The sequence below is a fragment of the Microcebus murinus genome, chromosome 17 (genome assembly GCF_040939455.1).
Source record: "Microcebus murinus isolate Inina chromosome 17, M.murinus_Inina_mat1.0, whole genome shotgun sequence".
NCBI lineage: Eukaryota > Metazoa > Chordata > Mammalia > Primates > Cheirogaleidae > Microcebus > Microcebus murinus.
In genome coordinates, this window is record NC_134120.1 from 17,003,549 (window position 1) to 17,029,311 (window position 25,763).

The 25,763-nt window shown below is 40.6% G+C and overlaps 1 protein-coding gene across 4 annotated transcripts in view; it reads right to left on the bottom strand.

Moving 5' to 3' along the window:
* Nucleotides 1–2,343: 2,343 nt before the first annotated feature.
* WDR7 (WD repeat domain 7) overlaps nucleotides 2,344–25,763 on the bottom strand; it is a 315,698-nt gene continuing 292,278 nt past the window's right edge. For 2 of the 4 annotated variants that reach the window (XM_012745467.3, XM_012745464.3), the window contains exons 27-28: nucleotides 12,061–12,165; nucleotides 2,344–6,288 (exon numbers count right to left, since the gene is read on the bottom strand). In XM_012745467.3, coding sequence (XP_012600921.1) covers nucleotides 6,085–6,288; nucleotides 12,061–12,165 — 309 coding nt within the window. In that variant the 3' untranslated portion in view covers nucleotides 2,344–6,084. The remainder of the gene's footprint in view (nucleotides 6,289–12,060; nucleotides 12,166–25,763) is intronic. The other 2 variants (XM_012745468.3, XM_012745469.3) reach the window with 1 other exon arrangement.

A 25,763-nucleotide genomic window follows, 5' to 3' on the forward strand; every position in this document is an offset into this window, starting at 1 on the left:
TGGGGAACAATCTCCAGGGAAGGGCTTGGCAGGGAGCTGGTAGAGGCCAGCACTCCCAGAAGCTGGGAGAATAAACGCTTCCATCCTGGGGTGGGAGCAGAGCAGGGAGGGGGATCCGGGCAGCGCACTGTGCAGGCATCCAAGTCCCTGTGCTAGCTGCACACTAGAATTCAGCATAAGGGGCATGCATAACTCATTCTTAAAATGAGGGTTTTATTTGTTTTTTTTTTAAAGAAAATGAAACATTTTAATGTTTTTATTAGGGTTTTTAATCTTTTATTAGGGTTTTTGCCTTATAGGTTTCAAGTGTCCTTTGGCACAGGAGCCTGGCTTTTTGTAGTAGCAGTGACAGCTGCGAGTGAAATGCCATCTGGATTGTTGGTGGTAGCTACCAATGCCCTTCAGGTTGTAGGTCTGAAGTAGTTTACGCCCATTCTGATCACATACAACTTCGGATTTCCAAAAATTCCTACCATATACCCAACACCCTCCTAATTAATTTCAATTTATTCTTCAATGCCCAGCCCAAATGCTTCCTCTCTGGGAAGCTGAACTTGACACTACGCCCGCAGAACTGATCACTCCTGTGTTCCCATCACTCTTCCCTGTCCCTGTTTTTACCCCTTACTCCACAGAGTGACGCTCTTCATTAAGAGTGTGCGCTCAGCACCAAGGGAAAAACACAACACAGAACATACGCTTGGCATGTACATTCCATAAATGCCTGCTGATTGAATAAAAATAATGATTCACTGCCATATCTTTAAGTTACTCAGACATTTTCACTAAAACTCAAAGTGCTGCTGGGTAGGTCAAGCTTTAGAGAATACGTTTCCCATTTGGGTAAACCGAAGCGCTAAGTCGTTTTGATGGTGGGCAAAACAAAGATGATGTTGGCAACAGAACCTACATATTCAGTTTCCTTTGCTTCGGCGATTCCGTGAAATCCACTCTATTACTGCTTTGTCTAGAGTCTTGTTCCATCTTGATAGATGTGTATTTGGAGGCTATTCATTAAGAAACTCAAAAGTTATCCCTGATGCCAGTGTGAGTCCTACATTTAATGTGGTGATCTATTTTCTTTTTGAGGAATCAGTGACAACTCCAGCCATAGTCAGCCAATCCCACTCACTGGCATATATTCTGGCATTTTTTCATGTCCACAGATTTGGTGAGAAGCTGGCTGGCGACACGTAGCAAGATGGCAAAGCAGCTGGTGACTACAAGCAGAACCACGACAGCTCCCCCTTTGCACAAGGCTCCCAGCCGTCTTACTGGAGTCCAGGTAAAGATGGAAACATAGCACAGGACAAAAATCCAACAGGTGCCCAAAGAACACAGGTAACCTTGTCTACCCATGCTCAGTAAGGGCTCTACATGTCTACTAACAACATGAGCTTACAGTCACCGAGTGCTGACTATGTGCCGTTCTCCCCAGCATTTTACAGGCACGACATCATGGATTTAACAAATGCAGCACATACTTATGTGATTCCTACTCCAAATCAGACATGTGCTAGATTCCTGGCCTTCTCTGGGAAACCTCAGAATATTGAAGATATTGAAGAGTCTTGGCTGGCTTTCTCTTTTTGAAGCAAATTCAAAATTTCCAGCCTGATCCTCAGAAAAGTGAAATTTATGAGTGAGAAAGTATATACATGGAAGGTATAATTAATACTGATCTAATTGGCATATGTGTAGAGCAGGCCCGATGGACACACCCAAGAGTTACTTTAGATGCTCAGGACTCCTTAGTCCTCCTGAGCTTGTCTGGAAGGAATGGGCACCACTGGCTTTTAAGTTTTCTTATCTGTAGGAAAGAAAATAATCTATATCGGTTTGATGGAGGTATTTATCCACAGAATGAATAGACCCAATATTGCTGGTGAGAATGAAGTGAATTGCTTACCTTCTTAGAGGTGCATAAAGTTCTTACTTAGAAGGGCACTAATTAGAATACCTTTATAAGTAATTTGCTTAAAGGGATTTGGGAAACTAGAAACAATTTAAGTTACAATTTAAGTACAAGAGCTCTTTTCTCATGCAAATGCTTGAACCAGCTGTGAAGGAGGTCTAAGCTTTCCAATGTGTAATGGCAGAATCAACATGAATTTCAAAACCAAATTGAGATGTCAACACAAAATGATGTAACCACTCAAAAAAGAATTTATATCCAAAAAGATACACAGAAGCAAGGAGCCTGAACACCTTTTGGGCATTCAATATGCAGAGAGCTGCCTCTACAAAATGCAAGGATTGAAGAGGAATGACAGCCTTGAAACACACAATAGTGAGCTTGGTTCATTTCAACAACAATTACAAGTATGAGCCTCTCTATGGTCTTTTTTTTTTTTTTTTTGTACACAGCAACAAGAACCGATCATCTAATTTTTGAAATTCTTCTGGCTTTTCTTTTTGACCTTTGGTATTTGTATGTATTGACGATCTCTAAACCATTGCACAAAAACACCTTGAAGTGTCAAGCTTTAAAAATGAGTCTTCTTTTCTCTTTCTCCCGTGCAGCCTGGATTATCTTGGCCTTGTCAAAATACATTCTCTAGTTAGAGGGTGGAAATATTTCCCTCTTGGCTCCAAAGTATTGATTTTCTTCAACACTCAGCTCTGTCAGTCAGCCGAAGGGGTGAAAGGTGAAAGTTCACCCAGCACTGCATTGGCTTTACCTTCCTATTAATGTCAGACCCTTTCCACATTTGATCAGTTTATGTGATCGCCAATCACACAGGACTGTTACTGCCCCTGTTTTCCCTATAAGGATACATTTAACTCAGATGTTATGATGGTTTCTAGGGCCAAAACTGGCCTTTGAGAGGGCCAAAGGTGCCACAGTCCACACCTGTAATGTTCACATCTCATTCTTATGGAGGATCATGACTACATGATGACTGGCACAATTCAAGCTCTTCTATGTTCCTATCCGAAAGAATTAAAAGTACATTTGCTACTTACACACAGCCTCCTGTGAGCAGTAAGGACCTATATTTTGTTATTCTTGCTTTTTCTGAAAACCAATTACAACCTTTACCTCAGGGATTCAAATTCAACTCCAACCTGAGTATTAAATGAAATGATCTAAATGATCTCAGCCCAGCTCCCATGAGGCAGCCAACCCATGTCATCGAATCTGACAAGATATAATTTGGTACCATTAACAGTCTAGTTAGGAGCACCGTAGGGTGGAGATAAAGCGACGTGCATGCGATTCCCTCGCCCAAACCACAGAGGATGCTGTTGCGTTTCTGCGACGAGAGTTTCCCTCAGGTTGTCTCAGCTTCTGCAGGGCAGGCCAGGGACTTCCTTATCCGGGGCTCTGCCGTCCTCTGGGAACAAGTCTGCCTGTCCTGACGCTAGCTCTCCAGGGTAATGGATAATCAGAAACAGGCGAGGGGAGCATATGGATTTCAACTGAGAGTGTTTAAAAAGAGGCAACACTGGAAAAAGTAATAATAAGAGCAAAACAGTTTCCAGTACAATTCAGTTTTATTTAACACACATATGTACACAAGGACATTCAGCATGTATACATCTATTAGTGGAGCCATCGAGAATTTTCTGGAGAGGCAGACACTTTAGTCCACTCTCTGCACGATGAGTTCAATCATTACATTTTCATATAGGTGTCACATCATGTCATCTTTTGCTTGTAAATTACCAATCGAGCCACACATGTCTCTATACACACAAGGACAGGTCCAAACACAATGCCAATGGAATCAATAAAACACAAAAAAGTGCACACTAGGATGACAATACGAAGTTTACCTCAGTGCTGAGAAATCTGAGCTGGGATGAAATTTGGGACTGTGGTTGTCAAAATAGCCAAGGAGAGATTTACGTTAACAAGAATGCAAATATTAGTTTAGTCGTTAGAGATGTCTGTCTAACCACCAGACATCACCCATACAGAATTTTGCGACCATGGTGTTCTCCTGGCCAATTGGCTTGGCTTTCTGTTCACGCAGGATGCATGAAAGGCGGTCCCCAGGCCTGCCACCCAGGGACTTTGCTCCTCTGGCCCTCATGGTTTTGTTTTTAATCTCCATGGCAGGTGGGAGCCATCCGTGCATTTGTGGGGCCTGCCTACTGTTCCTACGCCTTCTTCCTGAAGCACAGAACACTTTGTTAAAAAAATAGAAAAAAAGACGCTAAAGTATATGTTTACCTCATCATTCCAAATAGTTTTGTAGTCCAGAATAAATTAATTTCCATTTAAGTTCATACAGTTAAACATGTGCTGGGTACGGAGAAGACTTGGAAGCCCACTAGAAAAACAAAGTGCACCTTGCAGTTCTCACACTTCTCTACCTATACTGAACACAACAGCATGTTCACCAGACAAAGTCTACGCTGTATAGTTGTTTCTTCCTTGGAAACTACATATATAATCTTTATAATACAATGTACATGCATGTGCATAAATTCACTTTTGAAACAACACCCCACATCTAAAACCAAGGAATAGTACAGATTTGCCATCAATAGAAGTAATATGCTTCATATCAAGATGAAAGAGATGTTCTAGTGGTCTTACTGTCTTAATATGATCTTTAAAAATCTGTTTCAGTAAAACAACAGATGTATTTTTTCCTGGACCTCCATCCTGCCTTTTCGTTTATTACATATGCCGACAATCTATGCTTTTTAGATTAAATATTCCCATTATAATTTTGGTTCCTCTGTCAACTTTCATATTTTCTCTGAATGTAACAAATCATTTTCTATTTTTGCATCTGATAAACAATTTTGCCCAACTAACCAACCAATCAGCAATCAGCCAACCAACCAACCCCCCCAACTATATACAGATCAAGGTTTTTAGGAGCAATTCATATAAAATATTACTTTATGGATTTTTTCCATTATTATGAGCAAGAACCAGCATAATCTGACATAAGGAGAAGAAGGTAATCTAGTTAAAGCTTACTTCAAAGCATAATGAACACATTGCAATATTTGCTCAAATTAGAGCTCTCACATTCTTATATACACTCCTGGACATTTGTGCCATAGTTATTAATTTTCTAGGACACTTGTTTCGAAGAAATACCTTCTTAGCTTTTCTTTAATTGATCAGTAGTCGTTTGAAGGCTGAATTATAATTATTACATGATAATGGACATATGTCACACATATGGGAACTGCAGGCTTATAGTTTCTGGAGGAAAGGGGGAAGCTCTTTCTTAAACAAAAAGATCTACAGCAATAGATAGGCAAGTCTTCATTTTAGGTATATGCTATGCTTCCAAACGCGGTTCTTTATCACAAAAGTCCCTTTAAGAGATTCACTATGGTGACTGGATAATTCTATCAACTAGATCGTAAGGAGTGATGTTTTTATTTTAAACTACTAAATACACTATCATCTAAGTAGGACATGAGCACTTGAGAAGGCTAGGTAACTGGAAAACTGTATTTTCTACAAGGAAATATTTTAAATATGCTTTTTCATTAATCTCAAATCAAGTGTTGATAAAGAAAGGTGATGGCTAAACCCTAGGAAATTGGATTGAGTAATTTCCTAGCAATCACCAGAAGAAAAAAAACCATGTAAACACAGAATCTTTTTGGTAAACAATAGTATGCTTTAGGAAATGCAAAGGGAAATAATTTCAGCAATGAGGACTGCCACATGACCTCAACACCCAGGGTCAGAACGACCAGAATCAAGCAGCACTTCAGAGATGGGGTTTAGATGGCTGAAAACGCTGACCTGGGCTGGAGTGCAATCACAGTGTGTATTGATTTCCGGGCTTCTGTTGCACCAAGCAACGAGAGCGTTCCCAGGAACCGCCGGCTTTCCCCTCCCATCTCTGGCAGGGAAAAACTCCCTAGTGACAGGATGGCCACATCCTGTGGAGTGGTGTGTGCATGCCTCTGAATCGATAGGTGGCACGAGCCGGAGTCTGCCCCTGAGACGCATGCACAGGTGACACAGACCCAGCGCGCCCCTGGAGGACTCTGGGGTGGGCAGGCACCGAGGAAGGATCCGGTGTGAGTGCGGGCAGAGCGGCATCGGCTTAGAGAGGTTAGAGAACTCAAACGCGGCGCGGTGGCAGAGAGCAGCCTTTAGACCATGAAGCGGTGCTCCTTCCCGTCGTGGGCCATGAGGATGACGTTGCGGTTGGAAGTCCAGATGAGCCGTGCCAGCTTGAGGCTGTTGTGGGAGCCGGGGGAAGCGGGCTGCACGGGCGGCACCTGGTAGGTTTTGATGCAGCGCAGTTGGGGCGCCGAGTTCAACATGCCGATGCTGCCCAACAGGGACGTGTTCATCTGGAGGGACAGGGGACAGGAGAGCAAACAAGTCACTTGGGGAACCTCCCCTCTCCCTACCGCGGACACTGGTCCCGTCTCTTCTGGCCACGCACTTGAGGTCATTTTCTCCTCCTCAGTGGTTATTCATGTTCACCTAGGAGTTTACTCTTAACCTCTAAAGGGCTCCTTGCACTGTATTTGGAACGGTTTTGATGCTGTAACAGTAAATGCATAAATCTAGAGAAATTTTACTTTGTGGGAAGAGCCTGACAGCAGGAGAGTCCATCGATCTTTAGGAAGGGAGCTAAATTATAGCTGTTAATAAAATGGTTCAATTAGACAATACAGGTATTTGGGAATCGTAGGTATTTAAAACTGCAGACCTTTTTGTTCTTTAACAACAAAGCTAACTGCGTCCCCTGAAGGATGAGTCAATGGAGACAAGCTTTGGGATTTATAATTAGTTGAAGAAAGTGAGGCAGAGTTAAGCAGCAGACAGAGTGAGAGGTTATGTGATCAAAGCTCAAAACTCACCCCCCACTCCATTTCCCATCTACCAACACCTTCGCTCCTCTCTAGCTTTTTAAAACCTCAGTCTCTGGAAAGCTCTTGCTTATTTGGAAGGGAAAAACAAGAACCAGTTTCATCTCAACACTGTATCTGTGGCTCACTGTTTTGCTACCACACTCTAGAGAGTATCTTCTTAATACTTTATTGACAATATCTTTTTATCAGTTGGGGATTTCTGCTTTTTGAAAGTTTTTCCAGATTTGATTTAAGTTTCAAGTTTTCTTAATCCATTTGCATAAATGAAAAATAGCATGTAAACTATGACTCATGAACGACTATGCATTCAGGTCAAAGTGCTAAATATTGAATGGCACTCACCTAAGTGAACTGTTTCCCGAGCAACTGCGTCTGAAGATTCCTTTAGATTCTAAATATTACTTAAAATGTTTGCAATATGCATCACTTTTGCTATTATAAATCACATGGAAAGCATACTGGAAATCAAGAAAGAGGCCTCGGAACTAATATTTTTTCTTTGTACTAATTCTCATTTCCAATTCTTCTCTCCAGCAAAACCTTCATCTGAATGTGTAACATTCTGGGGATTTGTGTGAAGCATGCACATTATGATCTAACATATACAAATGGTTGATCCGTGAAACCCTGGCAAATCCTAGGACATTTAAGATATGTTATTGCTGATATCATGCTCTGCATTTGGATCAGTGCAAAACACAAGCCATTCCTTTTTCTAGCCCTTCTCGGCAGCAGGCTGGTGTCAGAGGGCGTAAATCATGGCATCTCTAGCAGAGTGCACGCAGGCTCCGCTGACATTTTCACAATTTAAATCATCTTGAGTAATAACCCTTTTAAGATGACTAATGTTACTGATTTTCCTGCATTAATAATAGTGCCGAACACAACACAGAGGTGAAAAAAAATCACTAGTGTACGAGGTCACATTTTAAAACCAAATGTATGGTTATTGTTAACTCTTTCTGTTAGAGTTCAGGTCGCATTTACAGCCAGGCATTTCCTTACTGTCATCCTTCCGAAAGCCTCTTTCCTTGTTTCCTTCCCTCCTTTTCCGCAAAACTCCACAAAAGACAAAAATCAATGCTTTATTGCCTTCTTGGAGGGTCCCAAATAGTTTAAATGTAAATAATGATGGTGAGCTTGATTTGATAGTTCTCAATTCTGCAAAAAGTAACAGCATATAATAATGTAGCCCTCTTACAGAACAGAGTCCAACTATCTAGAAAACTGCTGGTTAACATTAGCTCGCATCAACAGTTATACTGTGCTTTTAAGAAACCTAGCTTCTCAGCTGATAAATAAAAAGTATTTTTCACTCTTCATAGATTTTCTATGAAAATATGTATGAAGCTTGATTTCTGCTGGTGGCTCAAAACGCAAGGGGCATACAATGCTCAGACACTTCTCTATTTTTAATTCTCTCCTTCAAATTTAGCTACAAACAAAAATGGGTTGAGGGCTATAGGCAAAGGAGGGAGAGAATATCTTCTGGGACTGGGAGATTTTAAGAAAAGGACATTATTATATCTGAATTTTCATTACAACCTGAGCCATCCCTCCTCTGACAAATTCCTTTGGTGGGGTCAAATGAGCCATCGTGCCTCAGAACAGGGCTGTGTGAAATTCTGGAAGTTAAATAACTATTACAGTTGCATACAGCTGGAACTAAAATTCACTGTTTTCCATGTCATCCTTTCCCTACCATGTCTTCAAATTAGGCATGAATCTGAAATAGCAATTTTTCCAGTAAGCCCAGCCAAAGAACTCTCCCTGAAACAATTAACCATTTTGTTATTCAATATTAATGCTTTCTTGCCCAACAACGGCTACAAACTATGTTCAAGTAAGGGCAACCTGAACCTCGGATGAAAGCAATCTATGTCATGGGACAGATGAAAAATTTAAAAAAAGAAAAAAAGAAAGAAAACTACATGGAATTGTAAGTTTAGTAACATTAAGTTTCTTCCTGATTACAAAGATAGAAAATACTCATCGTGGAAAAGTCGAATAATAAAGAGAAGTATAAAGAAGAAAGCAAAAATCCCCTGAAATCTCATTTCCTGGAGATAATTGCTGTTAATAGTTTGGTAAAACACCTTTCCAGACCTCCGTGTTAAATACATAGAGGAGAAGCAGATTTAAGGAATTTTACATAAACAGGCTCCTATTAAAAGGCAGCTTCACAATCTGTTTTTTCATCCAACAAAATGGTGAGGGCAATCTTCTCATGTTAATGACTATGGATTTACATCATTCTTTTTAAATGGTTGAATAGTATTGTGTTGTATTACAGAGTAAATAAAAATAAATGAAACCAATATCCACCTAATTTATTATTAGCATTTCTGAAAGAGGATATTTATTTGTTGGATGATGGTGGTATGATTTAGGTGAGAGGATTGTGAATGTATTTCACTGCCAAACTCCTCTTGCTCAAATACCAATCTGAAGGGAAATATTATAGAAATATGATGTTAGAAAAATCAAAGGGCTTGAAAGATTGCCAAATTAGTTCATTCAATAGATAAGTATGTAAACTAACTAAAATCCAACTTTGGCTTTTTCCTTCCCTTCAAAAATAATGTTTCACAAACCAGCTCTGTGAAGATTTTCTGAATACACAGAAACACATGCAGATATAATTCATCACAACAGGAAATGTTTTAATGCTATCCTCAATGTAAGTAATGCTGCACGCAAACCTTTTACTAAGTCTCTCTTGAGTAATTATCCAAGCAATATTTCTCATTAACACTCATTTCTCAGCAAAGATTTTAATAGCTGATAGCTTTAGTAAGGTTCTGTATTAATAAGACTTCATTAAGTTTTCAAAATATATTACAGTACACTTACTGGAATAATATAAAAGTATTCTCATACATCATTACAACTAAACAACAAGTATCTAAATAAATCAGCAAAGCCCATTTGGGGAGAGCAGCAGCAGATCTAACACTGCTTTTTGAACTCTCTTTAATTCAAATAAAAGAGCACTACACTTCTAGAAGAGGTTTCATTGTGCTTTCTTGAGAAGGCTGAAATGATATTTCTGTGCTTTCCATTAAAATTTTAAGACTGAGCTGATTATAATTTCAACATCCAAAACATGGGCTGCATTTTCAATGCTGACATTGGTTTTAGAGGCAAGAACGTTCTGGGTGTTGCCTGCGTCGCTGTGGTGCTCTGGCACGTGCAGGGATACAAGACAGCCCTAGGAGTGGGCGAGAGCTCGTGGACTACAGAGACGTGCTGCAGCCCCACTGTTTAAGTGTGCTTGGCAAAGCCCAGAGACAACAGCAGGAGCCTGCAGAGAGAGACTGGAAGATGAAAAGAGGTACCTCAAAAAGATATCTAACGCATGAGCTTGATCTCTAAGGTAAGAAAGGATGCTACCCACAACCCCATCAATGAGCTGGACAGAAACATTGATGGAAACAGATAAATATTCAAGGAAGGGATGAACATACCCAACTTGAAGATCTAGACAAGGGGAACAAGAAAATGGACCACTTGGAAAATTTCACTTAAAAAATTCTGAGAAATACTAGAAATAGTTTCAAATCTGGCTAATTTTTGAGGTATTCCTTTATATAACAAATTATATTTACTTAGCAGAAAGAAAGTTGGATAAAAAGAAAAGTGAGCTTCTGTTTGTTTATTCCAAAGAAAGCCTGGACAAAACACAAGCTCTTTGCAAGCAGGGCCCCATGCCTTACTGATCTCTGAATCTCTACAGCACAGGCTGGTACCTACCACTTGGGAGCACAGTAAATATGGAATGAATCTCCAAGATCTCAAGAGAAGAGGAAATAAAGGAAACTCTGTATCAAAGTACAGTTGGCATAATAGAGACCATTGTGTCAGACATGAATGGAAAAAAAAACGATGCACAGCTAAAGTTTTGAAATAACCATTGTTGTGTGACTCCAGTTTATGAACACCTAATGGACTCACTATGTGTTTCAGTAGTAGAAAACCACAGAACTGGTTTACCACTAGGAAAAACCGAAGACTGAGCAAGATCTCTGACAGAAAGAGTTTAGTACGAGCTAATTAAGATGCTGGAGATATATTCTGGAAGAAAGGATAATGAGAAAATAAACTGGAAAACTAAATTAGATAAAAGTAGAAAAAGTCTGTGACAGATTTTGACGTTGTCATGCTTTAATAGCATGCTGTTAATTAAGCAATTTATTGTATCCGTTTTACATTTTATTAGCTATTGATTTCTTTTTAAGCCATCATCAAGTTGTGCTGAAGGCTTGTTTAAACTTTTGTTTTAGCTTCAAACCAAATAAAGTGAATCTCATAAAACATACTTACACCTTAGGAAAACAGTAACAACAACATTTTAAATCAACTTTTTTGGGGGGTGGTGGTAACATTTACTTTTTTTTGTAATTATCAGGACTAAAACCGTAAGGTAATTAAAAAGAAGATGGAATGAAGATTAAGCACCTAGGATGAAACAAGTTCTATTGTAAAAATTAGCTGCTCAAAATTAACATTTATTTGAATCAGAATTAAACGAAGGCATTCTCATGAACTGCCAGCCAAAGATACTCAGATTTTTAAAAATGTCTGACTATTTTGGGAATTAAGAGCATTATGTGGGACATTCAGAATGCGAACAAAAATGAGATAATTATAAAGGAGGCGTGAAGTGAATACTAGGAAAATATCTCATCGCCCTATGCCCTGATATTGTCGCAGACCCAAGGACCTTGTTGAACGGCTTGTGTAAATTATAGGCCTGAGCGAGGCCTTCCTGCCACATCCCCGCAGGGCAGGCCCTCACACAGGCCTCCCCAGCTTTCTCCCGTCTCTCGGCGCACACACGTTGTCTCTCCTTAACCACCCGCTCCTCCGGCTGAGCCTGGACACCGGCCTCCTCACAATCACTCACATCTCAGCTTCCCTGTCGCTTCCTCTGGAAAGCCTCCCCACGCCCACGTGCTCCGTCCCCCTGCACTGCGTGTACCCTGATTGCTTATTTATCCGTGTCGACTGCAGACTGGAAGCTCTGTGAGAGCAGATGCCCCCTTTCCAGACTGCTGATGGTACTCTCAGCACCCTGCATGCTCGTGCCTGGCTCACGACAGTAATCAGCAAATGTTTGTTGGAAGAAGGGGTGGTGGCAGGAAGGACGGCTGGCACATAGGCTTGACGAGAAGCCTTACCTACCACCTACTAAAAGCGGACCGTGCAGTATACACGTCAAAACCCTGTAGCATGTGCCCTTACCTGCCAGAAAGAAATGTGGCTGTCGGTGTTCGAGTAGGTGGCAAGATATCGTCCATCGGGAGCAAAGGCCACTGCAGTGATCGGTCCCTTGTGTCCGTGGATTGTCTGAAATAAAAATTCAGACATCATTAATGGTATGCATTCCGCAGAACTATTACAAGCACGCATGCAAATGCATTTAATACTGAGCAAGTTACATCACGGATACTAGATGCTGTGACATTCTTTGTTTATACGATCAGGTTAGAAAAATTTTAAAAAGCAACCAAAGTTCTCTCTCTGGGGAACTCTCCAAGGGCTTCGATCTTGTTCTGAGGAGTCCACCTGTCTCCCAGTTGGGAGGACACCATGAGCCCAAAGAAAAAGCATATATTAATGAACAAACCAATGTGTCAATTCATTTATGTCCATTAGAAAGAAGAATTTTATGACTAATTAGAAAGGTAAGAAACTGATCACCAAAACTATCCAGGAACCTTGCTCATCTGAAACAAAAACCAATCAAAGCTGCATCACAAAATCCCTGCTCTGGAAGGAGTCAAAGACTATAATTTTAACTCCTTAATAATTACACATTTTTCATGTTTTATGCTTCATTTCTCCCCGATAACACTGTGTTTAAATGCACATAGCTGCAATTAGTAAATATACATACATACACGTGTTGGAGGTTTGGGCACACATATAAATCAAATATCATTAAAAACAAGTTAACAGAAATAGTTTTGAATCTCTGCCAAATAGCTACCATTGATTTAACCATGAATAATAAAAAGGAGGCTGTATTTTAGACTAGGTCTTTGATAAAAGGTCCTTCCTAACAAAAAAATACACTCAAGCCTGATGGTATTAATAATTACAGAAAACACTGGCTTACTAAGCAAGTTAGCATATTGTATTAATCTCCCAACACTCAACTATTAAAAACCATACCTCTGCCACCTTAACCAACATTCAGTCTGGCTCACAAGCCATAGGTCTGTCTCTTCCCTTTGTCTAGAAAGGAGTGGGAAATGTGAGCCTTCAACTAACGAAGTACCAGAAAGGTTTGTGTTCAGCCGTCATTTCTGATGGAGAATCGTGAGCCTTGAGTCTCAGTGAGAGCATCAGGCTCCTTGCGTGATTCAGCCCATACAGACTGTCAGTTTCAGTAAGGCTTTTTTCATAATTCATTTCTGAATGACTAAAATGAGGAAGAGGAGCAAGGAAATGGGTAGGGGACACAGCACATTCCTCACTGCCTTTTGCATTCTGTTCTTTCCTGTCATTAGATTTTCAAGGCACTGTGGGATCCAAAAATAACACCTGTTCCCTAACACTCAAAGAAAAAAATGCCATATTGGTAATATAGCACTGGGCTTTGGACAGGCAGAGAGCACTGATTTGAGTCACACAGTCTGGGTTTGCTTTTGGGCTCCACTACTTACTAATTGTGGATCCCAGGGCCAAGTTATTTAAAGTACTTAACACCTGAGCATCCATGTTTATAAGGTGGGGATGGTGATGATGATAACGACAGTATGTAACTCACAGAGCTCTGTGAAGATTAAATGAGATAACACATACTCTGCACAATGCATGGAAATAAGAATTCAATAGTATTAGTATTTTACTATTAAAATACTACTGGCTTGCTTAGAGATGAGCAAATGTAAACAATCACATAACTCAATTACTTGACTGTGTCATTTAATGGGCACCCTCCCCAAATGCCCTGACCGTATATTTCGAGATTCAGTGTCACTTAGCATACCAGGTTGCCTAGAAACACAGGCTTCAGACTGGCATTTTATTGCACAGATGTGGTAACTACCCATGGTGCTGGCCCACGAGAGTACAAAATTAAACTAAAAGAAGCACTTGTTGAATAATTATTGCAAGAAACCAGCTTAACATCAACTATACGAGAATGAAAATTATTCAGGCAGGAAAAAAAAAGCCTCAATCAATTAAGCGGGAAAAACTGGCCAGTCCCACTTACTAGGTCAGTTGAATGAGCTCACTGGGAAAGCGTTTGAAATTGTTTTTTAAAATCAAGATTCAGTTCTGCTGAAAGTTTGAAATTCTCTTAGGCCAATCTGAAGCTAGTTTATGGTCAAGATAGTTGATTAGCAAGACTTATAACATAGGTTGCAAACTAAAGACCCTTAAACTGAAACCAGATTATAGGTATGTTTGGTTTGGCCTGCAAAAATGTAAAAAACCCATTTTTTTTGAGCCCCTATTTCTGACTCATCTTTTGTAAAATCAAGATTTCTAGCCTCTCCTGAAAAACTGGAGGATATCCTGAAAAACTGGGCCTTTGTTCACACACGGCAATGTTGGCCAGAGCGGAGTGGAGGTGGCCACCACTGGGCATTCACTCTTCACTTCACCAATCCAGCACTGACACAAAAGAAGACCTGTGTACCAGGCTGCCCGGCTCACTTAAGTCCTGCCTGGGCCCCCTTAATGTAACCGTTCCAATATTTGATTGAAAATAATTTTTCCATGCTCTGGGATCCTAGTAGCCATATAAAACTGTGAGTAGACTAAAAAAGTTCTTCTAAGAAAAACTGGCCCTTCTTAAAAGCCCCCCCAAAACCCAACTCTGTGCCGAGGTAGGCTGATCCTCCTTCTGGAGATTGGGCCCCCAAATTTCAAAACAAAATGCCAAGACTGCCTCTTCCAGATTAGCATCCTTCCTTTCATCAGCAACCCAACATACTGGAGACAATTAGAGAATGCAACAGTGAGTTGACCACACGCCAGCAGGCCCAGAGGATGTCACAACGGACATGTTAACGCCCCTTTCCTGGAGGTTCGGCAAGTTAGCCCTGTTGCGAAAACAGAAATCCAGAGACACTGGGAACACCCTTCACCTTTAGAGCAGTTTTCTCTACATATTTCATAGGATGTCTTCATCTTTTACAGAGGGCTGGAATTTAAAACAGCCACTTGAAGAATACTTCTATGTTATTTGAAGACACAATTATGTTATCTAGTGTCTCTAATAGAAGTTCCTGTGAAATAGGTTCATCCTGGAATTTTCTGCCAGGAAAATGGTTCTCTTTCTAGATAAATTTAGTTGTTTTCTTTTTGTCATGTATCAATAACTACGTAATCTAACATGTGCTTGCTTTACTGCCAAGAAACTCAGAACTAAATTTATGCTCATTCTATGTGTCTTGTAATAAATACTTCCTACTCAGCTCACTAACCACTGCTCTGTTTTGATTTGCCGTTGTTGCTGAGGTCCTGTCACATACTGAGTTCAATGTTGTTACTTTCTTTAAGGTCTTTTTTGGACAACAGGAGACTACACTTTGGATCAGAACATGAACACACACCCACAGCACAATACTGCCAGGTGTCCCACAGAGCTGACCTAAGGAAAAACCACAGAGCACTGACTGCTGCTGACAGACCGACCGACCGTCTGACAAGCAAGCAAGCACCACTTGCGGCAGTGCAGGGAAGCTCGTAGTTTAAACGGTTTGGTGCATCTGGTGAGCTCATTACAATCTCAGCCTGAGAGGTGCTTCAGCCCTCGCTGTAATGGAAATGTTGCCATTGTCTTTTGTTCAGACTCTGAACTGGTAAGATCTGTGCAGGCCCCACCTGATCTGACTTTAACCTCTACTCGGGCAACAGAGATGCAGCTGTGGGATCCCATCCAGCTCTTCAAGTGCTTTGTGACGGGTGAGCCCTGTGGTTGGGTCTGAAATGCAGCTACACCCTAAAGAACACTTTCTAAAACAACAGGTTTCAACATAAAGAGAGGTTTGGTCGACTTTTTATGTGTGAATGAGTAGCATGCCTTGTTATATATTTTTAGGCAAAGAAATTGCTATCTTGAAAAGAGAGAAATGTAAAGAAGTTAGTCTAACTGATGAAGTTCTATGAACAATTAAAAAAAATTCAAGCAACTATTCCTGGCAGAGGACAGAGTGTTGAACTGTTAAACACCCTCACCCCTTTTTCTTATGAAAGAAAAAGAACTAGAGGCAGGATTAAAAAATGAGCAATACTTACACTTACCCAACAGTTTTTAACAGACATCTTTAATGTGCTCTGCAAAGAAATGTAATTAACCTGGTTGTATGAGAAGGAAATGGAGATTAGATCCTCTAAAATGATTAGGTCAGTGTCAACAGATGCCTATAAACCTAGCACTCTGGGAGGCCAGGGCAGGAGGATCGCTTGAGAATAGGAGTTTGAGACCAGCCTGAGCAAGAGCGAGACTCTGTCTCTATAAAAAATAGAAAAACCAGCCGGGCATGGTAGAGCATGCCTGTAGTCCCAGCTACTCGGGAGGAAGCTGGAGAATTGCTCAAGCCCAGGAGTTTGAGGTTGCTGTGAGCTACGATGATGGGACTGCACTCTAGCTGGGGTGACAGAGCAAAACACTGTCTCAAAACAAAAAAGAAAAACAACAACAGGCCGGGCGCGGTGGCTCACGCCTGTAATCCTAGCACTCTGGGAGGCCAAGGCGGGCGGATTGCTCGAGGTCAGGAGTTCGAAACTAGCCTGAGCAAGAGCGGGACCCCATCTCTACTATAAATAGAAAGAAATTAATTGGCCAACTAATATATAAAAATTAGCCGGGCATGGTGGCACATACCTGTAGTCCCAGCTACTCGGGAGGCTGAGGCAGAAGGATTACTTAAGCCCAGGAGTTTGAGGTTGCTGTGAGCTAGGCTGATGCCACTGCACTCACTATAGCCTGGGCAACAAGCGAGACTCTGTCTCAAAAAAAAAAAAAAAAAAAAAAAAAACAACAACAGAAGCCATAACTATCTAGAATATCTCTTTAAAATTGCTCTTTACGTGGTCTGTGTCTTCCTAGAGTTCTTGATATTCAAATTCCAAATGACAGGTCTGGGACTCGGAACCAAAAAGTATGGATCTATTATGCCCACTTTAGAGGCTGAACAAAATCAAAGAGAACATTTCACATTTATTTGCAGGTCTCATCAATTTTTTTTAAGGGGGAAGGGGAAGCCTAATCAGACAAAACATTTTCTTAATTTTAACATAAATTACAAAGAAAAGATTCCCAAAAGTAGATAAAATTTTGCTATCATAAATACCGTCGAATCATAAAGTACTAACCCATGTATCTTGTATAACATTTACTTAAATAGAACGACAGATGACCTTGAATCCCTCAGGTCCTCAGGGGCTGAGGCGGCCTTGGTGTGGGCCTTCTCCAGAAGCAGCATGGCTGACTTCAGAGGAACTTAGGCAGCTGCAATTTGAGGGGTGCCTGAGAGGTCTGCTGAGCTGAAAATATATCCCCCGTAGGCAGCACGGGGCCTCCGAAATCTCTAAAAACACAAAATATGCCTTCATCTGAGGCATGTTTTTCCTAGAATTCACTGGCAGAGAGCAAGCAGGGCAAGCTTGTTTCTGTGACATACAAGCAGGGTGCACGCCTTGAGCTTAGGGTGAGCCTCAATAAAGTGTCTGTTTGTGTATGGAGGCAAGAAATAGGTTGGGGACAGGCTAGATATTTAGAGAAATGAGTGTCTGGGAGGTGAGGATGGGGCCCTGAGAAGGAGAGGTGATACCAAACAGCTACAAATACCTGCATTTTCCCAGCGCTGCTCTCACTTTAATGATAACCAAAAACTCAAACTGAGGTACAAGGTGAGCTTTAGGTGAACTCTGCTATTTGAAGCACCGGTCACACGTTTGGGATCTCTTACGTATTAGTAGCAGCCAAAGTCTGAAAAGGGCAGACAGGAGGGTGGACCAGCGTCTGATTTGCAAGTCTTTCTGACATCCCAATACAGGATGCCCCAGATTTAATGTCTGGCTGGCAGGGAGGTAACTGCTCAAGGCAGAGAGAAGAAAAAGACATCTTTCTGACTCACAGTTTTGTTTGTCAGGCAAGGGGAAGGCTCATCAAAAAAGAGCCATTTCAAAAGAGTTCAAAAGTTAAGAATTAATTACATTCACGAAAAAAAAAATCCCCTGTTCTCCAAACCACCAATTTGTGAAAATTTTATTAGATATTTAAGGTTCATCTCCTCAAGGAAACAAATGATAGATTCAACAAATAATTTAGGCAGATAAAAAATTAAAATATAGACAATCTCATCTATGGCCGATTAGAAGGCTCAAGTCCAATTTAATTATCACTTTGAACTAAGCGTTCTTGAGCCTTTTTGTGCATAGGCTCTTAAGAGCCCATGATGACGCCAAGAACACGGAAAGGTCACCCGTTCTTTTCTGTATGTGGACAGTGCTGCCTCGAAGTGGATCAGACAGATGAAAATCTATCCTGTTTTCAAATACCCCCAGAGAAGATTCCAGAATCTCCCCTGAGGACCCTTTTCAGTGTTTACCAATGTATGCGGTCAGGAAATTTTTGCTCATATCAAATCTAAATCCAAAATGCGGCGGGGTTTAAGCCTGCTTATCCTGGTCCTAACCTCAGCAGAGATGGGGAACAGCCGGTCGCCAGTCTTAGCACGATAACCTTTTATTGACTTGAGGACTATTGTAGCAACTTGGTCCTTTTTTACTTATTTTTATTTTCAGGATTAAAAAAGAAAATCCCAGCGACTATAACCTTTCCTTTCAGGTCTCATTTCCCAACTTTTTAATAATTTCGGTGGCTTTTCCTTAAACTCCCTTCGAGCTTTCCAATCACAACACCTTAGAGTTGTATTGTATCTTAGAGGTTATCTTATTCAACTACACCTCAAAATGTGGAATTTCAAACCAGACTGTGTACTAGAATAGGAAACTGATGTATTATAGTTTCTTAAAACTATGTGAGCAGGCCAGCACTAAGCTCATTTTATCAGAAAATGGCAGCTTGTAGCTGATGATCACTGTTAGAAGACAATTTACTAGACTTTCTTGAAAGGGAAAAGCTGGCAAAGTTGTTGGTATGCAAAAGGTTGGGATTCAAAGTGCTTTCAGTTATCTTTAGGAGACTGAGATTTGGGCACCTAAGCCCACTGGACAGAGTCTTGTGTATGGAGAAACATCTTGAGAGACATCCACTGACAAAAGCACAGATTATCGGCCCTGCTCTAAATCCACTCTACCAGGCTTTCCAACAGACATTGGCATTCCTGCTGCATTCTGATGGTTTATTTTTATTAAACATGTACTCCCCTTCACTTATTGCTCATGAATCCTCTTCTATTTCTTTCTGTCTGCTTCTCCAACTGAACCAATTTTCAACACTTACATCATATCACCTGGGTGCTTAAAAGACTAGTTTCTGTCTCATTATTGTGGTAATTGATGGAATTGTGTCATAGAACTTACTACTTTAATAGAAAACAAAAAATGGACTTAGCAAAGGTCAACTACAACATGGTTTTTGCCATCCTTGAAATAGATTTTAAAATTGTATACTGAAGTATATACAAAGTCTGTCTGGAAAGTATCCAGCCATGTCTTATGAAAAAGAGAGATATTTATTGAAGAAGATACAAGAAATTGTACAAAGGACAATGACTCCTCAGTCCCCTTCAAAGCAGGCACCTTGGGACCTCACACAGTTCTCCTTGTGTCTCTTAACCTAACCCGTACCCGTTCAGCATCCTCAGGTGTTCTGCTTGTTGCAGGCCTTCCAGAATGTGGATCACTTTCAACAGATTCCTGACCATCTTTGAAGCATTTGTGCCACCCATTTATTTGTGCTGCACTCATTACACCATCCCGGAAAGCCTTCTGAATCATCTCAATAGTTTCTGTGGAGGAATGTTCTAGCTTAACACAAAATCTGCGGTGGATTTGTTGCTCTACTGGCTCATTTTGAGTGTGATGACCACGTAGTACACATGCTCACTCAAGAGAGTCTAGTGCCCCCCTGACTAGTGCAGTGAAGTCGTCACTGTCCACACATGCACATTCCAGTCCCCTCTCCTTGGCTGCCAGGTTACATCAATGTCACCCAGACTACGCTCCTTATATTAGCAACGGCTGGATACTTTCTGGACAGACATCCTATGTGTGCACTGGTGTGCCAGGCACTGTAGGGAATCCAGAAAGCATAATAAAAAGGAAACTTTTGTAGTACATCTTATGTTCCAAGCACTTTTACATATACTTCTTTTTTTTATTTTTTATTTCGGCATATTATGGGGGTACAGATTTTAAGGTTTCAATAAATGCCCTTTCCTCCCCTCTCCCCACAAGTCTGAGTCTCCAGCATGACCATCCCCCAGATGGTGCACATCTCACTCATTATGTATGTATATACCCGCCCCCCTCCCACGTGCCCAATACCCTATTACCGTAGTACCTATGTGCTCAGTTAATACCAGTTTGCTGGTGAGTATTACATATACTTCTTAATCCTTATATATCATGAGATAAGAAAACTGTACTATCCCCCACTTCATAGATGAGGAAACTGAGAAACAGGGAGGTGGAATAACTTGTTTTAATTAGAAACCAGGCAGTCTGGAGCCAGAGTCTGTTTTTTCAGAGAATACCAGATAAAAGAAAAATATTAACTGCCAATCTTCAAATTCCACAGCTTGACTTTCCTGTAACTGGCACTTACGTACATTATATATGCTGACACTCTTAAGCGACTTCTCCATGTTAAACGACAAAGATGTTGAGCGATGTCTGGTGGGGCTCAGAGACTAGGCACAGACTCAGCACAGACAACCACAGCAGGGCTGCTTGGGAACAAGAGCCTGTGGTCCCAGAACTTGCCTAGGGGAAGTGTCTGTCCCCTCCTCCTGGACAGGCAACAGTCAGCCAGCTCAACCCTGCAGACCCAACACCAGGGGTCCTCACAGAACCCCTAGACTCCCAACCCCAGGTGGTGTGGACATGGCTTCCACATATACGGGAAGGCTCCATCCCCATGAGGACGGCTGGGATGACAGTCAGCGCTGCCTGGCACAGAGGAAGCCCGGTCTCTCAGGGGAGCTGGCACACCCAAGCAGTCCTCCCCTGGCCCACGGCAACAGTGCAGATGGAGAAAAACTCTTTTCCTTGACGCAACTCCAGGAGTTTAAACCTCTTAAAACACAGCTGCCCTGACCCTATCCATTGGCTGGGAAGGAGGAAGATGCCTGTGTTGCTCTCCCAGCCCTCCAGGCCGGAGGAAGATGATGGCCCACTTCCCTCATCAGTACCTCCCTCCTTGGTCCCCACTGCCTGAAGGTCCCTTCCCCCATTCAATTAGTTTGTCTGTGCCCCAAAGAGGCGATACCTACCTATAAGCACCATACATAAGCACTTCTTAAGGAAAGGATAATTATAACATTAGGACTCTGGTTCTTTCCTCACTTGGGACACAAAATGCAGAAGCTAAAAATATCGACCAAAATGAAAGCACATGGTAAATGTAATCCTAAAACTCTCCAGTACTGAAGAGAGCCCAGTTTCTCTTATTGGCTGTACCATCTCCTACAGTCTAAGCACATAAGTCTAGATGCTGCCCTTTGGCGGTTCTACAATGATTTTGAACAGAGATTTGAGGGTTGAAAATGGGTTCTTTATCTCTATAATTTCTTTTCTTGATGGAGGGCTGAGGCGATGCCTTTTATTCACATTATGCCAACTCTATGTTACACAGTTAACCTGTTATGGCATTTTCCAATCCAAGGTATTGGAATTATTCAATGAATTGAGTTATTTTCTATCACCATCTAATTGAAAAGAATATACATTCGGGGGAAAAAAACAAGTAGATCTGGTATCATTTTAACATCTTAATGGAAAATAGATTTAAGGATAAATATAATAAAGTGAGCTATCTTAAGTTTTATTATAAGATATAATGCCTTAAGTAAACAGACTCTTTTTATTCCTTAAAAATAGCTGCAGCATTTATTGCTCATTTTCAGTTACTAAAAGTTACTTATATCTCATTTGGGGATAAACTAACCGACACTGATGAATTAAAGGAGCTTTTCAATATCCACATATTGATCATTCTTATCACACAAGTGGATAGTTTTTGACAGTTTTTCTGTGGGGGGCTACACGCCCACATGCACATGCACACACAAATACATGCATAACACCCTGATCTAGGAAGAGAATCCAAGTAAATGCTCAACACAATTTTACCATTGTCATTTTGGTATTACCAATAATTTAAGATTTTTATAATATGGAGGCTTATATTTTCACCAAGATTTATTATAAATTATCAAAATTAATTATTATTACTAAAAGGAAAGTCTATGAATGAATGGAGAATAAACACTGAATTCAATAGTTTACCAATCTTAAAATGTTGTAGTTATCATAACAGCGATCTCTGTAAAAAATAGATACTGGTTTTAGGAGTATTTTCCTTTCTATCCATCTGAGAAACTCATATTCAAAGAAAGAGTTTTCTATTAATTAGACATTAATGTCTTAATCCCTTCTTCCTCTTTTTCTTGCTACAGATAATCAGGAGCTGAATCCTGCCCCCTCCCCACATACTCTTTTCTGCTTTAGTATACCAAATATTTTCAAGATGAAGAAACTATGAAACATCCAGTTAAATTATACATAACTAATATGTCCTTTTTTGCACGTTGAAATGATCAATTTTATAGAATCAAACTTTGAAAGTTAGCTTTGCCCAAATCCCAAACATCACAACCTCCCAAGTTATTATATAACATGACTACCACCAATTTTTGGCCAATAAAATGATAGCAGTGTATTTGTATTATAAGACTGAAACTCAGTAATAACATTAAAAATTTTAAAGACATAATTTGAAACATAACATTTTTCATATAATTCAACATTTTAAAATGTAATTATAGAGCCTTATTTAGAGATTTTTCATGGATACTCATACACTGAATGCTAATGTGATTTAGATAAATGTGGTTCAGTTTTAAATAAAAGGATAGTGAATAAATTGTTACCAAATATTCATACTTTTGGTATGAAATAATTATAAAACATTTATTAAAGTGTAATTGTATATACTTAAAAAATCACATAAAATGTTTTCTTTAGATTTGGGCAGGTCTAAAAGCTAATTTTTTTTTTCAGTATTTCTAATCTAAAGCTATTCAAACACAGGCTAGAAGTCTTAAAATGAGCAGAGTTTTGTTTTAAGATTCTCAGGCTATGAACATCCTGCTGTTAAATATTCAAAAGATTCCTAAGAAACTGCTGGAACAGCAGTGACATTCCTAAGTAAATGTCCATTGTGACAGGACTTGGCTTTTTCGTGGGCTCTGATTTGGGCCAAGGTTGGCAGAGGATGGTTTGACTAGACTAGAGAGCCAGGGCCTTCGCACACATTCTCTCTCCTTGCCCCCTCTCTTTTGCCTGGTATAGTACCTGGTGCCACAAAATTGTCTCATGCAGACTTTACTAAAGCTGGAGAATTTATATTTTCCAAAAACACATTTCAAAAGTACTTAATATTTTTTTTTTTTTTTGTTTCGGGTAAGGATTTTATTTGTCCACTATATACACAGCAGTTGTGAATAAACTGCGCACATGTAACAGTTATAATTTGAAAGTGTCTTCAAAATATGAACATTCTGGCCTAGAACCCTTCCCTCCTCCACCAACCCAGTGGGCTCTTAATGCTCACATTTTCCAGAAGACAATCTTTCCTACGAATTTAAAAACAAAAATGTACAAACTATATTACTTTACTAATTCTACTTTTGTCATACACTGGCAACCTCTTTTAACATCTAGAAAGACTAGATGTAAATTAGGACTTGTTTGTCCTTTATATACACTATATACACAGGTAAGACAAAATGCACAGACATAGGAACTATGGTTAATCTTGCCTCACTATAAGTGCACTGGCATAGAGCTCTTCCTTGTCCTCCCTCCTCCCCTGAACCCCTGCACAAACACAATGTGTACTACTCAAGAGGTGGTTTAGCCATTCCCCCCCAAAATTTCATATGAATTTTAACAAAAAGGTATTCACAAAGGGTATTACTACTTCTACTTTTAACATATATCAGGCACTTCAGAACATCTAGCAAGACTAGATATTTCAAAAAAGTACTTAGTTTTGTGAACTATATATACAGTAATGAGAAATAAAATGCAAACACAAAACAATGCTTAAGAAAATGTCTTCTAAATATGACCAGTCTGGCACAGAATCTTCTCAAGGTTTTCCGCTCCATGTCCTTTAACCCACTGAACAAACGTGAACAAGTGTCGCTTCCAGAGGTGGTCTAACAATTCCATTTCAAAAAAGTCATTTCCAGAAGACATTTTTTTCCTATGATTTTTTTTTTTAAACAAATGGGCATTTACAAGATGTGTTATTTTCTAACTCTACTTTATCATACGTCGGCAACCTCTTTACATCTAGAAGGATTAGATGTAGTAAACGTTTTCTTTTAAAAGGTTGGGGGAAAAGTTGAGAGCAACTTTTTCATATTATATACACAGGCCTTCTTCTATAATCGGCCAGTAAATCTTCCCAAAGGGTGGTGGGCATTTCCAAATGTGGTTATGTTTTTTTTCTTCTGTCTGGTGGCAGAACGAAGACCAACCGCCCGTCTGAAGGCCCGCTAACCGTTCCACCCGTCGTCATCCCGGGCTCCGCTCACCTTCCAGGCCCGTTAAGGCCTTTGTCCGTCGTTGTCAGGACTAAGTAGGGCGCGCCCCTTTGGTACAGAGCGGGCACAGCAAGACCCGGATCTGCGCCGCTCCACTGCCCAAGAAGGTGACCGAGCCTTGCGTCCACAGACCGGCCTTCTCGGGCTCTCCAAACCCTAATGGCCCTCCGCAGTGTTTGGGCGGTCGCCATTCTTCTCGCCCCGCCACACCCGCCGCCTCCCAAAGGCGCCGCGTTCTGGAAGCTTGGAAGGGGCTCAGCCTAGGCCGGGCAGGCCTGGGCCAAAAGACCAGGCGGCCGGCGGAGTCTGGCCTCAGAGAGGCCGCCGCCATCATCAGATCACCAAGGTGGGGTTGCCAGAGACGTTCGCCGCTGCTTCTAGGCCTGGGCCTCTCCGGAGGGCAACCACAGCGAGGGCTCCGGGTTCCTGCAGGGCAGAGGCCGAAGCCCCTCCCAGGGGGGCCCCCCAGTTCATCCGGAGCCCGAGGGCCTGGAAGGCCCAGAGGGCCCAACGGCCCCGCGGGAACTGGCCGCTGCGTGTCTCACCGTGCTCTCTGCCGGAACTGACTCAAAAGTACTTAATATTTTCACCATTCCAAAAAGAGAAATGACTTGTTAAAAGAAAATTAAGGCATCCCATAAAATTCTAAAATATATATATATATATATATATATATATATTAACCAACATTACCATATCTTTTGACTCCTGTTATATTTTGAATAATGACAGAGTATATCCACTAATACACAATATAGATTTAGAAATTTTACATTTATGTATAGTTTATTAGGCCTCTTCAAGTTATTAAAACAGAAAATCAGATTAGCCTGGAACATAAGCTAATGCTGTTCTGTATCACAAGGTCCATTTCTTATGTTAAGAAATGCCAAGTTAGAAAAATATTAAATTATCCTCCTAGCGTTGATATAACATCAAAAAGTTTTCTTAATATTAAAATAGCAATATTCATTAACAATGAAATGATACATGTAGTTTTTTTCCCCACATATCAATCGCATTTGCAAATATTCCAGAGCAATTACTGTGGCAAAGTAACACTGACACTACTTGTCTCTGACTTATTCTTAGACCATCCCACATTTATCTAGTGGATTAAAATTTGTCTTTGCTGGTTTTATGAATGGGCAAACTTTTCTGATTTGCTTATTTGCAAAA